At 40.1% G+C, this 14,642-nt stretch overlaps 1 protein-coding gene across 2 annotated transcripts; it reads right to left on the bottom strand.

Moving 5' to 3' along the window:
- agpat9l (1-acylglycerol-3-phosphate O-acyltransferase 9, like) lies at window positions 1-13,816 on the bottom strand. 2 transcript variants are annotated; one of them, XM_049470487.1, is made up of 13 exons: window positions 13,715-13,816; window positions 12,573-13,277; window positions 11,954-12,023; window positions 7,299-7,578; window positions 5,952-6,026; window positions 5,770-5,859; window positions 5,560-5,653; window positions 5,019-5,134; window positions 3,581-3,636; window positions 3,064-3,149; window positions 2,204-2,332; window positions 1,503-1,582; window positions 1-1,402 (listed from the first exon to the last, which is right to left on the bottom strand). In XM_049470487.1, the coding sequence occupies exons 2-13, from the start codon at window positions 12,714-12,716 to the stop codon at window positions 1,303-1,305; spliced, it is 1,320 nt and encodes a 439-aa protein (XP_049326444.1). In that variant the 5' UTR covers window positions 12,717-13,277; window positions 13,715-13,816; the 3' UTR covers window positions 1-1,302. The 2 variants fall into 2 exon arrangements, with proteins under 2 accessions (XP_049326444.1, XP_049326443.1); XM_049470486.1 differs by having other exon boundaries at window positions 12,573-13,291; window positions 13,715-13,814.
- Window positions 13,817-14,642: the final 826 nt, after the last annotated feature.

The following is a 14,642-nucleotide window of genomic DNA, read 5'->3' on the forward strand; positions in this document are numbered from 1 at the left end:
TTTATTTGTCTGAAATTCCTTTATTGAGGAAAAATAATCATCACATATCTGCATTTGGCACCATCTAAAAACATTTTCTGTCATCAAAAAAAAATAAATCAGTGCAACCTTTTCACTTTCTCCCACATCAGAACATCACCAGCTTTAGCAATTAGCAAAACGAAGAGCAGGACAGAGTGATTTCCACGTAAACAATAATATATTATTATTATATTCCATTAGAGCTGAGACCTGAGATGGGGGACGACGGTCAGAGAGTTGGTTCCTCAGGAGGCATCAGATACAGACCCCAATAAATCCCCTCACTACAGACAGACATACAGACAGACTGATACAGGCAGCTGAGGAATAATCTGAGGCTCAGAACCTCCTTGGCTCTGGACCTGAGGTCACTGTGGAGAAATCTCCTCTGGGTTGGAGTCTGTGATTGGTGGGGTCAGTTGCTGGTCTGTAGCTGGTGAGGTTGAAGGTTTTGTGTTTGATGAAATTGGGGTGTGGTGGGTTTGGGCTCTTGGAAGTCAGTAATTGGTTGATGACTGGTTGAGGTTGAGGTTGGTGGGGTTGAGTCTCTAATGGTGAAGTTGGTATTTCAAAGTTATGTAATAGGTTGTGTCTTGGAAGTTTGTGGTTGTTGTTGACATTTTGGAGGTCTGTAATTGGTGGGTTGATATCTAGAAGCTCTGTGGTTTGATGTTTCAGTGGTCTGTGATTGGTGGGTTTGGAGTCTTGGATGTCTACAATTGCTACATTTGGAGTCATGGAGGGCTGGGATGTCTGTAATTGGTCAATATAAAATTCAGTTTAAGAGTCTTGGAGGTCTGTGACTGGTGGGGTTGTTGTCTTGAAGGTCTGTGGTTGTTGGTGTTAATGTCGCGGAGGTCTGTATTTGGTGAAGTGGATATTTCTGAGGTCTGAAATTGGAGAGTTGATATTGATGTCTCAGAGGTCTGTAATTAGTGGGTTTGGAGCCTTGGATGTCTGTAATTAGTGGGGTTGGTGTCTTGAAGGCCTGTGATTGGTGGGGTTGATGTTTTGGAGGTCTGTAATTGGTGGGGTTGATGTTTTAGAGGTGGTTGATGGATTTGGAGTCTTGGAAGTCTATTATTGGAGCATTTGGAGTCTTGGAGGTCTGTGATGTCTGTAATTGGTCAATATAAAATTCAGGTGATTTGTAATGGGGGAGTTTGGAGAATTGGGTGTCTGTAATTGGCAGGTTAAGAGTCTTGTATGTCTCTGATTGGTGGGATTAGAGTCTCTCTGTCATTGGTGGGTTTGGAGAATCACAGTACTGTGATTGGCGGGTCATTCGCTGCTATCGTCTCCAACCACCATGCTGCTGTACTTCTTCTGCTGCTCTTGTTTGTAAGTTTCCTTCACCTTAGCTCTCTTCAGACCACCGTCCCTACACACACACACACACACACAATTATAATGTATATTATAATATTATATTGTCTTTCACTATTTTATGAATATGATATGAAGTGTAGAACGCTGCTCACCAGGCCAGGTCCAGCAGCCCCCCCTGATGTGCGATAGCAGACTTCACCCTGTTGGCAAACTGCACTGCATCTTCTCCTTCCTGTACACACAGGAAATGAGTCAGCAAAGCCACAAAGCACTGCGTAACCAAATGCGTAACAGAGCTGGGTTCAGGACTCTGATTAAACCCAGACTGCAGCAGAACGTCTGAATCACACAGATCCAGCAGAGACAGCCAGGAGATCAGTACCTGAAGTGTATTTCTTTACTTTAACACTGGAGCTACCAGGCTAATACTGTCAGTATTGGAAACGTGTGTACAGCAATTAGCATCCTGCTAACTCCGCCTCTATAATAACTGCTGCTGATGCCGTAGGATTGCCGAGTAGCATCACAGCGCTAACGCTCGGAGGAAAGCGCAGCGACTCGGTTCTGATACATCAGCTCACAGACGCAGCCTTGTGCTGATCCACATCACCCTAGGAGTGATGAGGGGAAAGAGAGAGCGCCATCTACTGTATTGTACCCACCCAGAGAGAGAACAAGGACAACTGTGCTCTCTCGGGGCTCCGACAGCTGATGGTAATCTGCATGATTGGGATTAGAACCAGCAATATAGATTTTCCACTGAAAGGAAAATTAAGTTTAGGATATTTCTTAATCCCTCTCCAGAAGACTGAGCCTAAATGTTTACTGAACTAAACTATTCTGTGTTCCTCACCTGTTGGGTCACGGGCGGGAGGTACCAGACGTTACAGACGATGGCCCAGCTGGTCATCATCCTCAGCAGGTAACTCACCATGTTATACTTCGCACTGTTCCAGAACGCATCCCCAAACTGAGGGTCGTACTGCAGAACAAACACACACACACATTTTTTTGTACTGTATTTCTTTCCATATACAACATAAAACAAAATATTTTGATATACAGTTCAATCATCATTAAAATAGAATTTTCTGCCCCAATTTAGGAATAAAGAAATCAGCACCTTTTCTAAATATATAAATGCGTTAACATGTGATTAATCTATAAACATTACGTTAATGTTTTTAATGCAAAAGAATCATGTGACCAAGTTTGGTCACAGCTTCCTTCTGTAATTTACTCTTCTGTAATTCACAGAGTCTGATGATGTTATTAGCATTTTAGTGGTGTTTAGTCTACTTTTTATTTATATACATCTGATATACAGATTAAATCTCTTTCTCTCTCACACACGGGTTGATGCATATATACACACAAAGCTGCTCGCACGTCTTCCTTTAATTCCATTTAAATACCCTTTACTAAAAACGATTCTTTGATAAATCATGATTAATTTACTTTTTTTTATCACAACCAAAAAAAAAAAGTATAAAATATAGGTTATGAAACACTATTGTCAAAAGTATTTGCTTGCTTTCATTTTTATGTTTGGTGATGTAAAATTTGAGTGGAGCTGATCATTACTGAGTTTCCAAATATATATTGTAAAAATCATTGTGAGGTCTGAGATTTACACTTCTTGTTTAATCTCTAACACAATCTTTGATTGCTCCACCGCAGTGTGAAGTGGTGTGACGGGCGGAGGTTTCGTACCTTTATAGCGACGGGGTAAATGGTGCCACCGATTTCAAAACTTCCCTTCTTGAACATCATAACGGATGTGTTGTTGATGCAGGTTCCTGTAGAGAAACAGTAGCAGAGCAGCGTGAGGAACCGCCAGAGAGTGCTTCCTGTAGTTACTGCGGTCTGTGTGTGGTTCATGTGGTTTATGTAGTTTGTGTTATTTAATAGTGTATGTGGAAATTAAACCAAAATCCTGAAGATCATTTATCTGATTTAATAGAACTGTGTGCTGAAATTAAAGTTAATTTGGCTGTATGCTAATGCTGTCATGCAAAAACCTTGACTTTTAGACAGCTAAGAATTCTTTATACTGTATCAGAATATATTGATGAATGGACCAATATTAATAAATATAAACGCTCTAGAACTGATCAGACAGTAAGTGTGTGATGGATCATGTACAGTACGGAGTGTACAGTATGGAGTGTACAGTATGAAGTGTATGGAGGAGTGTATGGAGGAGTGTTTTCATCATTACGGCTCATACCCTCGGGGAAAATCAGGATGGGCAGTTTTTTCTTGTCTTTCACGTGATCCCTCAATCTGCAGAGTACAGGAAAGAGTCAGAACACACTCACACACACATACATAGTTTATTTGAAAGTATATATATAGTATTGTAGTAGTACTGTGGAAAAAAGCAGATTTTAAACTCAATGCACAAAGCACAGCAGTGTGTGTTAGTGAAAGAGGTGCTATAACTCGTTATGTAAGGATTTATAACTCAACTCTGTTCAAACAGAATGGAAATCAGATGTAAATCTACAAAAAAAACTACAGTCCATCATATAATCAGTGTGTGTAGAAGAGGAAGTGCTGATGGAGTGTGTGAGGGGTTTATTACACTGTGTCTGTGAGCCTCCAGCACTAAACACACACACACAGTTCTTCATACTGTACTTGGGGGTGTGTGTGAGGGGGGTGTGTGCTGCTGACCTACATACCAGTGCATGTCTGAGCACTGCGTCCAGATCTGTTGTTAAATAATAATGTGAAATGTTCAGACTCTTCTTAAAAGAAAAGCCCAGCAATTATAACACTTTTTGACTCGCTGTTATGTATAAGTGTATAAAATCAAGCAGATTAGCTCCATCCATTCAGCCTACAGCAGTTTAGCTCCACCCTTTCAGCCTACAGCAGTTTAGCTCCACCCTTTCAGCCTACAGCAGCTTAGCTCCACCCATTCAGCTTAGATGCTAATTGGTATGGTTCTGTCTCAGGCAGATATGTAAACGTTTACAGGTTTGATTATAGACTGGAGGTTATATCTTACATTCTTTCTATCTTACAAGGTGCACTAGGCACTATATATCTTCACTATATATAGCATCGTCATGGTGATGTGCACATGCGCAATAGTCACATCGCAGGATGTGTGATGTCACTTAAGGCAATTACATCAAACACGTTATGTTGCAATGTTTTCTTGTGATTCTTCACACAAGAAGTACAATAGATACACAGCACTGTCTCTGTGTCTGTGTGAGTGACAGGCTGCTGCTGCCTGAGAAGTGCGAGGGGAGCGGGTGTAAACACAAGGTAACCGCATGACCTCAACATGGCTGGGCACATGCTTGTAAATGCAGCAGCTGACAGCCTATCAAAAGCTGTGCATCTTATCAGATTTATCAGATGTATGCAGATACATCAGATTAAACTCCGCCTTATCAGCAGTTTAGCTCAAAGAAATGGACTATATTTAATAGCTGGGTCGGATCAAGACCGGATTACGTTCTCACCGAAGCTCTTCTAGATGGTTTCGGTCCGGTTTGTTTGATCCGCACCCGAGTGTGATTATTGTACCGCCCTTAAACATTAGCGCTGAGCTCCGTAATGAGCTCTGTGTTTCCATTAACGTGCTGTAGAACCTGCAGTTACCTGTCTGACAGGAGTAAATCAGGGGATTTAATGCAGTGCTGTTTCACCTCTGTGTCACCAGGTGGCGATCTTTCATCTCCGCTCTCTCAAACCAGATGTGTGGGCACGCTCGCACCATCGCCCGCTGGAGCACGCCCATCAGCCCACCATGGACCTGACCCACCTGTTAATAACACACACATAAATACTACCTTAATAGCTTTTACAGAATGAGCGTGTTGTGGATCATATGAACATTATAGAGCATTATAGAGCACCCCCTAGGCTTCCTGTAGTGTATTACAGTCTGTCAGAATGTGTGTGTTGTGGATCATATGAACATTATAGAGCATTATTGAGCGCCCTCTACACTTCCTGTAGTGTATTACAGTCTGTCAGAATGAGCGTGTTGTGGATCATTTGAACATTATAGAGCATTATAGAGCGCCCCCTACGCTTCATGTAGTGTATTACAGTCTGTCAGAATGAATGTGTTAAACATATGAGCATTATAGAGCGCCCCCTATGCTTCCTGTAGTGTATTACAGTCTGTCAGATTGAGCGTATGGATCATGCAAACATTTTTAATGCAATGATTGGCTCACTCACCATGGCATAGCCTCCATCATTGGCCAGTATCACCACATCGATGGGTGACGTGTGATTGGCGACGCAGATCCCGCCTTTCTTTGGTTTGTTTTGTCTGGCAGATTGGAGACATTTTAATATGTATTGTAATGTATGTAAGTATCTGATGTGCTATTTAATTATTAATACATTATATGGTACTGTATAAGTATCTGATACGGTATGTAATACCTGTTGTGGTAGTGAATGGTGGCTGAAAGGCCTCGGGCGCAGATCCGATAACACATCACATGCACCAGCTCACTCAGCCAGTTCTTTAACCTGCAATCCAGAACACCTGTACTGACCCTGACCCCAGATAAGATTACAAATACAAAACTAAATACAGTAGTAGTCGTTTAACTGCTTCTTACCAGCAGTTCGGGAGGAATCCCACTACAGTTGTGCTGATGACCAGCCAGCTGAGACCAATAGCTGTCAGTGAGACCCTGCAACCAAACCCCAAACCACACACTGTCAGATACAACCAGAACGGACTAAAATAATTCATTTACAGCCTAGTGATTTATTATACAGTCTTTATTACATCATATGAGACTGACCTCCACCTGTCTGACTCTGATATCTATAAAATATAACCTGTGTGCAGCAGGATAGGGTAGAGGTAGAGCGAATTAGAATATTATAAAGAGAGGAAGAGTGGGGTATGGTGTGTTAGCATGGAGTAGAGTGAAGTTACTGTTATTTTTTGCACTATAAGGTGCACTTAAAATCCTTTAATTTTCCCAAAGATCATCAGAGCTCCTTTTAATCCGGTGCTCCTTATGTATAAATTCTACCAGTCAGGTATTAAGAAGCAGTAAAGACACTCCGCTGAAGTACAGAGTTATAGTTTCAGTTTAGGTGAGTTTTATCGGCCTGTAGTCTGCTGCTAACGCCGGCTAGCACTGCTGGAGCAGCATTAGCATTAGCCACTAACCACAGTGCTGGCTCTTTTGCTATTCAGAGGTGGGTATACTGAACTGTAGGCTCACCCAAATAACCAGTCTTTAGGAGAGAAATCTGTGTAGACTAACATCCAGCACTCGTCTGAATCGTATGAAATTTATTTTTTTCGAAGTTTTGTTTACTTAGCTTAGCTTAACAGGTCTCGCCACCTGCTGAATTTAGAAGGAAAACATGGCGACACCCCTGTTCCCACTACTAGTTGTTAGTTACTAGTGACGCACAAAATGCGCCTTATAATTTGGTGTGCCTTATTTATGAAAACAGACCAGAAAAAAGACGTTTATTGATAATGCGCCTTACAATCCGATACGCATTATAGTGCGAAAAATATGATAAGTGAGGCAGAGGGAGGTAGTGCGAGTTAAAGTGAGGTAGAGGGAGATAGAGAGAGGTAGAGCGAGGTAGAGTGAGATAGAGAGAGGGAGAGTGAAATAGGGTAAGTCAGAGTGAAGTAGATTGAAGTAAAGTGAGGTAGAGTGTGGTACAGTGGAGTAGAGTGAGGTCGAGTGTGGTAGAGGGAGGTTAGGTTGAGTGAGCTAGAGTGAGGCAGATTGAGGTAGAATGTGATAGAGTGAGGTAAAGTATGGTAGAGTGAGGTAGAGTGGAGAAGAGTGAGGTGGCTCGACTTAGAGTGAGGTAGAGTTAGAAAAATGTAGAGTGAGGCACAGTGAGGTAGCTTGATGTAGAGTGTGGTAGTGTGCAGTAAAGTGAGGTAAAGTGAGATGCTCTGATTCAGTAGTGCGCAGTGTAACCTGAGGGGCAGCAGGATGCCGTAGCGGACGGCGACGCCGATGACCCACAGCACGGTGAGCTTCATGGAGATGTACTGGAAGTTGTTGTTGGTTCGAGTGAGGAGGTTCCAGGACACCAGCTCCTCGGAGGTAAACCTCTGCGTGACCTCGTCCTCAACTATCGACTCGATTCCCTTACGACTGAAATAAAACACATCACTCAGAATAAACTCCCCGCCGCGGTTCCTCCTCCGCTCACCGATCTCCTTCTCCAGAGAAGAGTCGTCCCTCTGGATCAGACCTGAGGAGCAGAACCACCAAAATCAGGATTAAAATCAAGCTTCAATCAATAATCACCTTAATAATCAACCTTCTTCACATTTACACTGAAACCACCAGGCTAATCACACAGGTAATAGAAGCTTATAGTGCACTAATTAGCTTTAAGCTAAACGCAGGCTAAAGTCATCAAACATTTGTGGCTATAAAGTTCCTTTATATATTAGCTACATTATCCTCATAGCGCTAGCGCTAATTGTGCAGCATTAGCCTCCACTATTTATTAGCTATCTGGATTATCTTCATAGCTCTAGTGCTAATTGTTGTAGCATAAGCTTCTCTTACATATTAGCAACATTATCTTCATAGCTCCTGTGCTATCTTTTTGGCAGAATTAGCTACCAATATGTATTAGCTACATTATCCTAATAGTGCTAGTGCTAATTGTCGCAGTATTAACTTTCATTGTGTATTAGCTACATTATCCCCACAGCCCCAGTGCTAATTGTTGTAGCATTAGCTTCCATTATGTATTAACTACAGTATCCTCATATTGCTAGTGCTAACTGTTGCAGTATTACCATTCATTGAGTAATAGCTACATTATCCTCATAGCTTCAGTTCTAATTGTTGTCGTATTAGCTTGAATTACCTATTAACCACATTATCCTCAAAGCTCCAGTGCTAATTGTTGTAGCATTCACTTGCATTACCTATTAGCTACATTATCTTCATAGCTCTAGTGCTAATTGTTGCAGAATTACATTGCATTATGCATGTGCTACATTATTTTCATAGATCTGTGCTAATTATTGCAGAATTAGCTATAATTACCTATTAGCTATATTATCCTCATAGCTTTGTAACTCCAGAGCAAACCTGAAAAACGTATCAGACTCTGCTCTGGTTCAGAGAACTTTAAACTGAAAATGAAATAAACGCTTCGTTGGATTTAGTGAGGAAACAGTGATGAGCAGGAGACGACATGCAGCGGAGTGAATATGGAAATATAAACAAATCATCCTCAGAAAGCGTTAAATAAAGTCACAGTGCTGGAACTACCAGATACTTCAGATATGTTCAAACAGGTCCGACACTCCCAACTGCAGGAATGCAGCTCTGCATTAACAGCTGCAGATCTACCATCTATACCATACAAGAGTTTCTTTAATTTTACTAAATTGAAAACCTCTGGAATATAATCAAGAGGAAGGTGGATGATCACAAACCATCAAACCACCAAACTGAACTGCTTGAATTTTTGCACCAGGAGTAAAGCAGCATAAAGTTACCCAAAAGCAGTGTGTAAGACTGGTGGAGGAGAACATGATGCCAACATGCATGAAAAAAAAAAACAGATTAAAAACAGAGTTATTCCACCAAATATTGATTATTTCTGAACTCTTAAAACTTTATGAATATGAACTTGTTCTCTTTGCATTATCTGAGGTCTGAAAGTTCTGCATCTTTTTTGTCATTTTAGTCATTTCTCATTTTCTGTAAATAAATGCTGTAAATGACAAAATATTTTTATTTGGAATTTGGGAGAAATGTCTGTAGTTTATAGAATAAAACAACAATGTTCATTTTACTCAAACATAAACCTATAAATAGCAAAATCAGAGAAACTGATTCAGAAACTGAAGTGCTCTTTTCATTTTTTCCAGAGCTGTAATACATTTACACATTATTTTTAAAGAGCAATGATATTTTAATTATTAGAAAAATCTACAGCTTTAAATGTCCTACTTAAAGTAAAGTAAATACAATGGCCGTAATTATTATCATAATTATTATTACAAGCCTAGCAGTCACATTTACTTATTACTTAATTTATACACACACTTTACTCTCCATCTATTACAGGAAGTTTTTTATATGAATATTTGCCATATATGATGAAAAATTAATTTGGAAATACTATAAATTCCACAATAGCAGTAACATAACAGTGCTAGTATTTACAGCTTTTTTCAATTGTACTGTACAACTTTTTAATTTGTAAAATACAGTTTTAATTTCATCATATTACTGCACAAGTTAATCCTGAGCTCAGATTTGTCGTATTTTTAGCTGACTATTTTCCACTCATGCTGGATCTTGGTGTGTGGTTGTGAGGTGAAGCTGGTGGTCTGGGTTTGGGGGTCTGCGGTTAAATTTCACTCACTGATGAGATAATAACTCAGCTAACTACATCACTCCTCTCAGCTAACTCAAATAAACAGATATAAACACTGAGCGCTGTATCCCCTGAGTACTGAGTACTGAGCGCTGATCTGATCAGCTGCTGATAACCTGAGATAACCTGATCTATAAATCTTCAGAACAGAGAACAGAGAGAAACGAGGGAGACGCTGATAACAGAGGGGATAAAGTCCACCAAGGGTTTAAGAGTGTGTGTGTCTGAGAGTGTGTGTGTGTGTGTGTGTCATTGTGTAATCCTTAATTGCTTTGGCTAAATGTTCACATTCCACATTATAAAGAACCCAGTGTGGAAATCTCAATGCCTAGACCAGATTAAATTTCACACACACTGAAAACTAAAGCCAGCTTCAGAGTTATCAAGAAGTTTTTAAAGATAATTTTACAGGTTTTCTAAGTAAAATTCAGTCCTAATACTGAATAGTATCCAACCGAGTATTAACCGTGCACCACGTGGTTTGATTTAACGTGTATCAGTGTGTCTTTGCTATCATAACAACGGGAAAAGTACACCTTGCGTAGCCTGAAGCGTGCAAAAGACATGTATTTCTCTTAATTAATCATGGGTGTGGTTAATTTGGGGCGTGACGTGAAATAAACCAATAAGAGTGGCTCTTGCTCATCATTCTCTTTAAGAGTAGACCAGGTGAGCTCTGACTTTGGTGGATTGCTATTGTAACGGTGCAGCTACCTGGACGTGTTCAACAAACTCTTCTCAGCAGAGGAAACTGAGCTGCTGGTTGACGCTGTGAAGGAGCTTCAGCAGCTCATTTACGGGAACAGCAATGTTATTTTATTTACTATTCTGTTTATTGTTGTAAAAGTTAGGTTTGTGCTGCTGTGTGTTCATGTGTGTGTAATAAGTGGGGGTGTACGCTCGGCTCTGCGCGCCTGTGTTACCGAGATAGCGATGAACGTCTGACTGTTGGCGTCTGTCTAGGTTGTATTCAGTCAGTGGAGCTCCTGTGTTTTCTGTTACCAAGATAAACAAGCAAAACTCCAGAAATGTACCTGAACACACCTCATTTCCAGAACACCACGCCCATCAGTGTAGATATATTCAGAAGCTCTGCTGCTGTTTAAACCAGGCAGGAGGACAGAGTGAAAATAGACAGTGTCTATGTGTAATTAACCCATTTCTGCCGTGCAGAACCCTGGTGAACAGTGCTGCGTGTGTTAAAAGGTCGTAGTTGTTGCTGTTTAACCAGAGACAGGCTGTAACTGTAACCTGATGCAGTCTGGGATTTATCTCAGCATCGATAAGAGCCATCAGTTATCTGCTGCTGATAACACCATTCTTCACTCTGGACTGGACCAGCTGTCCTCCACCCCAACACTCAGAAACAGGAATAACACACCGATAAACTATAGAACTATAACCCAGAGACTAACTCTAACATTCATTAATACAGCAGACACTACGCCTTTCAATATTAACACAATTTATTAACCCATATTTTATCCCATAAGTATTAGTGATAAACAATATTGCCATTTTTAGATTAGTTTAAGACAGTGGGTAGAATAATAATCCAGTAACACAATAATGCATTTACACATTACTTTTAAAGAGTAATGATTTAGATATTTTAATATCCCCCTTAAATAAACAGTAAGTGCATTCAAATACTGTTTTAACAAAGTTAACATCCTAACTGATTTACTTTCATAGGATCTTCTCACTAAGTAAACACAATACGATAGTATATCCATATACTGTATGTACTGTATGTATATTGATTAGATTGTAATTATTGCATCATTGTTGAGAATAATCACAATCGCAATTGATGAGATAGTAATTACTATGACTGGTACTCACAATTACTCATTCTTAATTAACTAAAACTCTGATATTAACAAACTCCATGTGTCTGCTATTAAATAATAAATATACAGTACAAATTCATTTTGAAGTACTATAAGTTAAGCAAGCATCCACTCTTATAATTAACATTGTTATTGAATATTCAATAGAAATTATTTGAAATTCACTATTAACTATTTTGTAACCAATACAAATTATGTAGTATCATTTAGGAATTCTTTAGAGTTTACCATTAATTACTAATTATGTACTATTAATAATAATTCTTTTTTAATTAAATAATTATTGAATCGCAGCGTGCCGATCAAACTACCTGTGTCTCAGTCATGACAGTTTAATGTGTGTGTGTGTGTGTGTGTGTGTTTACCATTTGATGAGGACGATGATTTTAATTTACTCTCCTCTTCAACACTTTTCTGGATCTTCAGTGTTGCCCACTGTAACACAAAAACACACACTGACTGTAACACACACTGACTGTAACACACACTGACTGTAACACAAACACACACTGACTGTAATACACACTGACTGTAACACACACACACACTGACTGTAATACACACTGACTGTAACACAAACACACACTGACTGTAATACAAACACACACTGACTGTAACACACACTGACTGACTGTAACACAAACACACACTGACTGTAACACAAACACACACTGACTGTAACACATGAAGTAGCTTTGGCAGAGAACCAGTGTAAATAACCATATATTACAGAAATCTGATGAATGGAAATATACACAATTAAAATATATAACAAAAAGTATATTAAAATCAAAGACATTCCCTATGCCCAACATATGATATATATTTAAATATAATGTTTTATTATGGGATATATATATATATATATATATATATATATATATATATATATATATATATATATATATATAAGTACTCTCATAAGCAGATATATATATATATATATATATATATATGTGTGTGTGTGTGTGTGTGTGTTTTTACCTTCAGTGTTTTGATGAGGATCTTCATGTAGGTCTCTGTGATGCCCAGTGAGAAGCCGAACATGGCAGGCAGCATGATGAGCAGCAGCAGCGTCAGGAAGAATACCTGCACCACAGGTAACACTGCGGCCCCCACACCCTCCATACTGATACACACACACACCTGTACCACACACACACTAACACCTACACACACACTCAACTGTACACCTCAGTACATACTCTAATACATGTATACACGCAGACATAAAACTACCTACACACCTGTACACCTACACACACTCACCTGTAAATATGCCTCTAATTGCCTGTACTCCTGATCACAATCACCTGTAAGTACCCCTACCCACACTCCCCTGTATACCTACACAAAATCATCTGTACACCCTCATCACACACCTGTAATGATACCTCAACTCACCTGTACTCTTACCCACAATCACTTGTACGTACCCTTACACACACTCACCTGTACACCTACACAAAATCACCTGTATGTCCACAGCACTCACCTGTTCACCCATAAACACACACACACACCTGTACACGCTTACACACCTACCTGTACAATAATCCTACCCACCTGTATAATCACACCTGTACATCTACACAAACACACACACACAAGCTTCAGTACACCTGCGTACACACACAGCCCACACACTAACAAACCTGTATACACACACACACGCGCAGACACACACACCTGTACACACACACCTGTACACACACAAACACACGCAGGCACAGGAGAGACAGAAGAGCAGGTAATGATTATATTAACCTGTTTCAGTAATGTTCAGGTATATACAGCACTTCTGACGTCACAAGGACTGAACGTGTGTAAAGGTTTGATCAGTAAACTCACACCTCTGATCTGATCTGATCTACAACTTTAAATTCTGAGTTTATAATCAGATTAAAGGGTGTGTGTGTGTGTGTGTGTGCAGGGGCGTAGCAGCAAATTCGGGGCCCTGTACACTCTCAGTGACAGTGGGCCCCTATCCATGCCAGTACACAAGGAACGTGAGCAAAAATTTTCATGGGCCCCTCTCTCTACTTGGGCCCTGGGTGGTCAGGTCCACTTTTCCCCCCATTACCACGCCCATGTGTGTGTGTGTAAAGGAAAGGAAGAGCACTTACCGGCGTCAAGTCCTGCTGAAGTGTCTCATCACTTCTGACCTGCTTGCGATACACACTGTACTTGTTGCGCCAGAAGGGGTGTGTTTGCGTGCGTGTGTGTGCGTGTGTGTGTGTGACGTACTCTCTGAGTGACACTTGCCCTGGCCTACTGACGGTTTTATAGAGTAAAGGTCAGAATTGCAGACCTGCAGAACGGCGACACCCTGTGGCCAAACCGCAGAACTGCACACAGACCCACAGCCCGCTGTGCAAAAGAGTAAATAAATGAATAAACAGATAAAAAAACAATTTAATTACTTAATTGAATAATTGAGTGAAAGAATGAAAGAGTGTATTACATATTGAATAAATGAATTAATGAATTAGAAAATTGACAAATGAATGAATACATAAATAAATGAATGAATGAGTAAATTAGTAAAAAAGGAAAATGAGTGAGTGAAATTAGGAAAGAGAGACAGAAAAAGAAACAGTGAAAGAGCGAGAGAAAGCAAGTGAGAGAGTGAGAGAAAAAGTTAGAAAGAGAAAGAAAGAGAGTGTAAGGAAGTAGGAGAGAGCTATTTAGAAAGAGTTAGAAAGAAAGAGAATGAGTAGGTCAAGGAATGAAAGAGAGAGAAGGGTAAGAGAGAAGAAGGAATAAAGAGAGAGAGAAAGAGAGAGAGAGGGGAATAAAGAGAGATGAAGAGAGAGAGAGCAACTCAGAAAGAGTTAGAAAGAGAGTAAAGGAATGAGAGAGAGAAGGAGAGAGGGATAAAGAGAGAGAAAGAGAGAGAGACATGTGTTCTGCATTAGTTTCTGTAGCGGTCACTCCGGGTGAGCTTAGCTTACACACACTGATACACTGAAATGATATAAAGCAATAAAGGTGGCTCACAGTCTGAGTGTGTGTGCGTGCATGTGTGTGTGAGATTGTGTGTGTGTAAGATTG

Source organism: Astyanax mexicanus, chromosome 22 (genome assembly GCF_023375975.1).
Source record: "Astyanax mexicanus isolate ESR-SI-001 chromosome 22, AstMex3_surface, whole genome shotgun sequence".
NCBI classification, from domain to species: domain Eukaryota; kingdom Metazoa; phylum Chordata; class Actinopteri; order Characiformes; family Acestrorhamphidae; genus Astyanax; species Astyanax mexicanus.

Excerpts from the sequence above, each read along its gene's own strand:
- agpat9l (XM_049470487.1), bottom strand. The coding sequence starts at position 12,716 with ATGGAGGGTGTGGGGGCCGCAGTGTTACCTGTGGTGCAGGTATTCTTC. Across the intron at positions 6,027-7,298 it reads GGCATCCTGCTGCCCCTCAG|GGTCTCACTGACAGCTATTG; the intron begins GTTACACTGCGC and ends GTTTGGTTGCAG. Across the intron at positions 5,654-5,769 it reads ACCATTCACTACCACAACAG|ACAAAACAAACCAAAGAAAG; the intron begins GTATTACATACC and ends CCAATCTGCCAG.